A 1,761-nucleotide genomic window follows, 5' to 3' on the forward strand; every position below is an offset into this window, starting at 1 on the left:
ATACAAGTTTCACTTTTTAAATGGAATTACTGAAATAAATTACTTTTTCATGACATTCTAATTTTATGACCAGCACCTGTATGCTCACATTCCTGCACTTCAATGCCTACTTTACACTTTACAAGAGACTATTATTTAATCCTGTTGGAAAATTAACTGTTCAAGTTTGATTGCACTCAGTGTCATTTTTTAATTTTTTTATAGTTTAGCTAATTAGCTACAATTATTCTTCTACCTCAGGTCTTGTTAATGTTTTTTGCTTAATGCAAAAATCTGGAGTTAATGTAAACTACTGTTACTATTGTTAAAATGGCACTTTTTTATTGCCAGAGAATTATATGGACTGATAAAATTGTACCAAGTTTTTGGTGGTCTTTCAGAAAGTGACCTAAAGCACTTATTTTGATTTTTGGATTGCATGATTGCACTATTTATTTTTACTTGAATTATTTAATTTTGCTGGTCACTGGAGAGACTGAAGTGAAACTGTTAATTAACATAAGCATCAGAGATCCCCTATTTAAATATATGAAACAAAGGTTTTTCCAGGGCATAGATTTTCTTCTTTAGAGAAATAAAAATGAGTTCAAAGTAACCCCACAATCTTACTAGATTAACAACTGCTTAAGAACTATTCATACATTTATTTCTGAAAGATTACAAGCAGAAACATTTATTTAAGTCAGAGAGCATAATAACAAAAAAACTATTCACATTTAACATAAAGTGTACCTTTTGCAAAAGTTCAAGTGCAAACACAATAATAATAAAACAGAATTAACTGTGCAAAAGAGATTTTACTCTTTATAGCACCTGATTACTCTGGATTTCCTTTAAGGAAACTTCAGTCAAAAGACAAAAAAAACAATCAACCAACTCTACCTTTCTCACTCCTCTGCACCAGGCCAGTTGTTGAGACAAACAAGTTCATAAACATTTTCAGATGACAAAGAAACTCTTTTTCTGTACAACATGACAGGCAAGAGAAAATAACCTTTCACAAAGGACAGACGTTGCAGGTGTGGCCAAGTACTTCTGTGCAGTAAAGGCCAGTCCCCTGTATGCTCCTGTGTGTTAGGACCACCACTCTAAGGGGCAGGCATCTGTACTGATAGTGGGCTCCGTTTTGTAGCGAGACAAAGTGTTCTCAAATGACTTTTCATCTTCTTCAGAGTCAGACTCTGATGAAGCAGGCACACTTTTTCTTTGGTGGCTCTGATGTTGCATCCAAAGGTTTCTTTGCAGCATCCTGGCTTTCTTTAAGCAAATGAAGGATTGAGACCCACACCTCATCCCTCTCAAGTCTGGGTATGCTCTTCAGATCTTTGAATCTTGGATCTAATGCAGTAGCAATCTTCAGATATGCAGTGTTGGCATTTTGCTTGCATGCCTCCTGGTCTGCTTTAAGTGTAGACTTGAAACTGACCACGTAGACAGGATCATCATCTGAGCTGTCCATCACCTGAGAAAGATGGCAAAAAGCAGGTAGGACAGAAGAGCAGGAAACACACTTTTGTCCTCCGAGAATTTCAGTCACATACCTGTAACAACAAAAAGTCAAAAAAAATTTATTCAACTCATATTGCATTTACTTAACTAGCATAACCTGTCTTTTACATATACGGGTTATTAACACAAACATTTTTTTTCTTAAAACAGGAAATTATAAATAATATAATTATTTGGGCGAGCAGATGGGCAGGCGGCCAGGAGATCAGATGGACGGGCGGATGGGCAGGGGGGCGGGCGTGCGTACGGGCG

At 36.5% G+C, this 1,761-nt stretch overlaps 1 protein-coding gene across 1 annotated transcript; it reads right to left on the minus strand.

Moving 5' to 3' along the window:
* Positions 1 to 193: 193 nt before the first annotated feature.
* Positions 194 to 1,541, minus strand: LOC106536328 (zinc finger BED domain-containing protein 1; the record flags this gene model as incomplete). Its single annotated transcript, XM_014033571.1, is given in 1 exon segment — positions 194 to 1,541. A coding segment is annotated over 1 exon segment (367 nt), but the record flags the coding sequence as incomplete, so codon positions are not given.
* Positions 1,542 to 1,761: the final 220 nt, after the last annotated feature.

This window comes from Austrofundulus limnaeus, unplaced genomic scaffold (genome assembly GCF_001266775.1).
Source record: "Austrofundulus limnaeus strain Quisiro unplaced genomic scaffold, Austrofundulus_limnaeus-1.0 Scaffold1774, whole genome shotgun sequence".
Taxonomy (NCBI): Eukaryota; Metazoa; Chordata; class Actinopteri; order Cyprinodontiformes; family Rivulidae; genus Austrofundulus; species Austrofundulus limnaeus.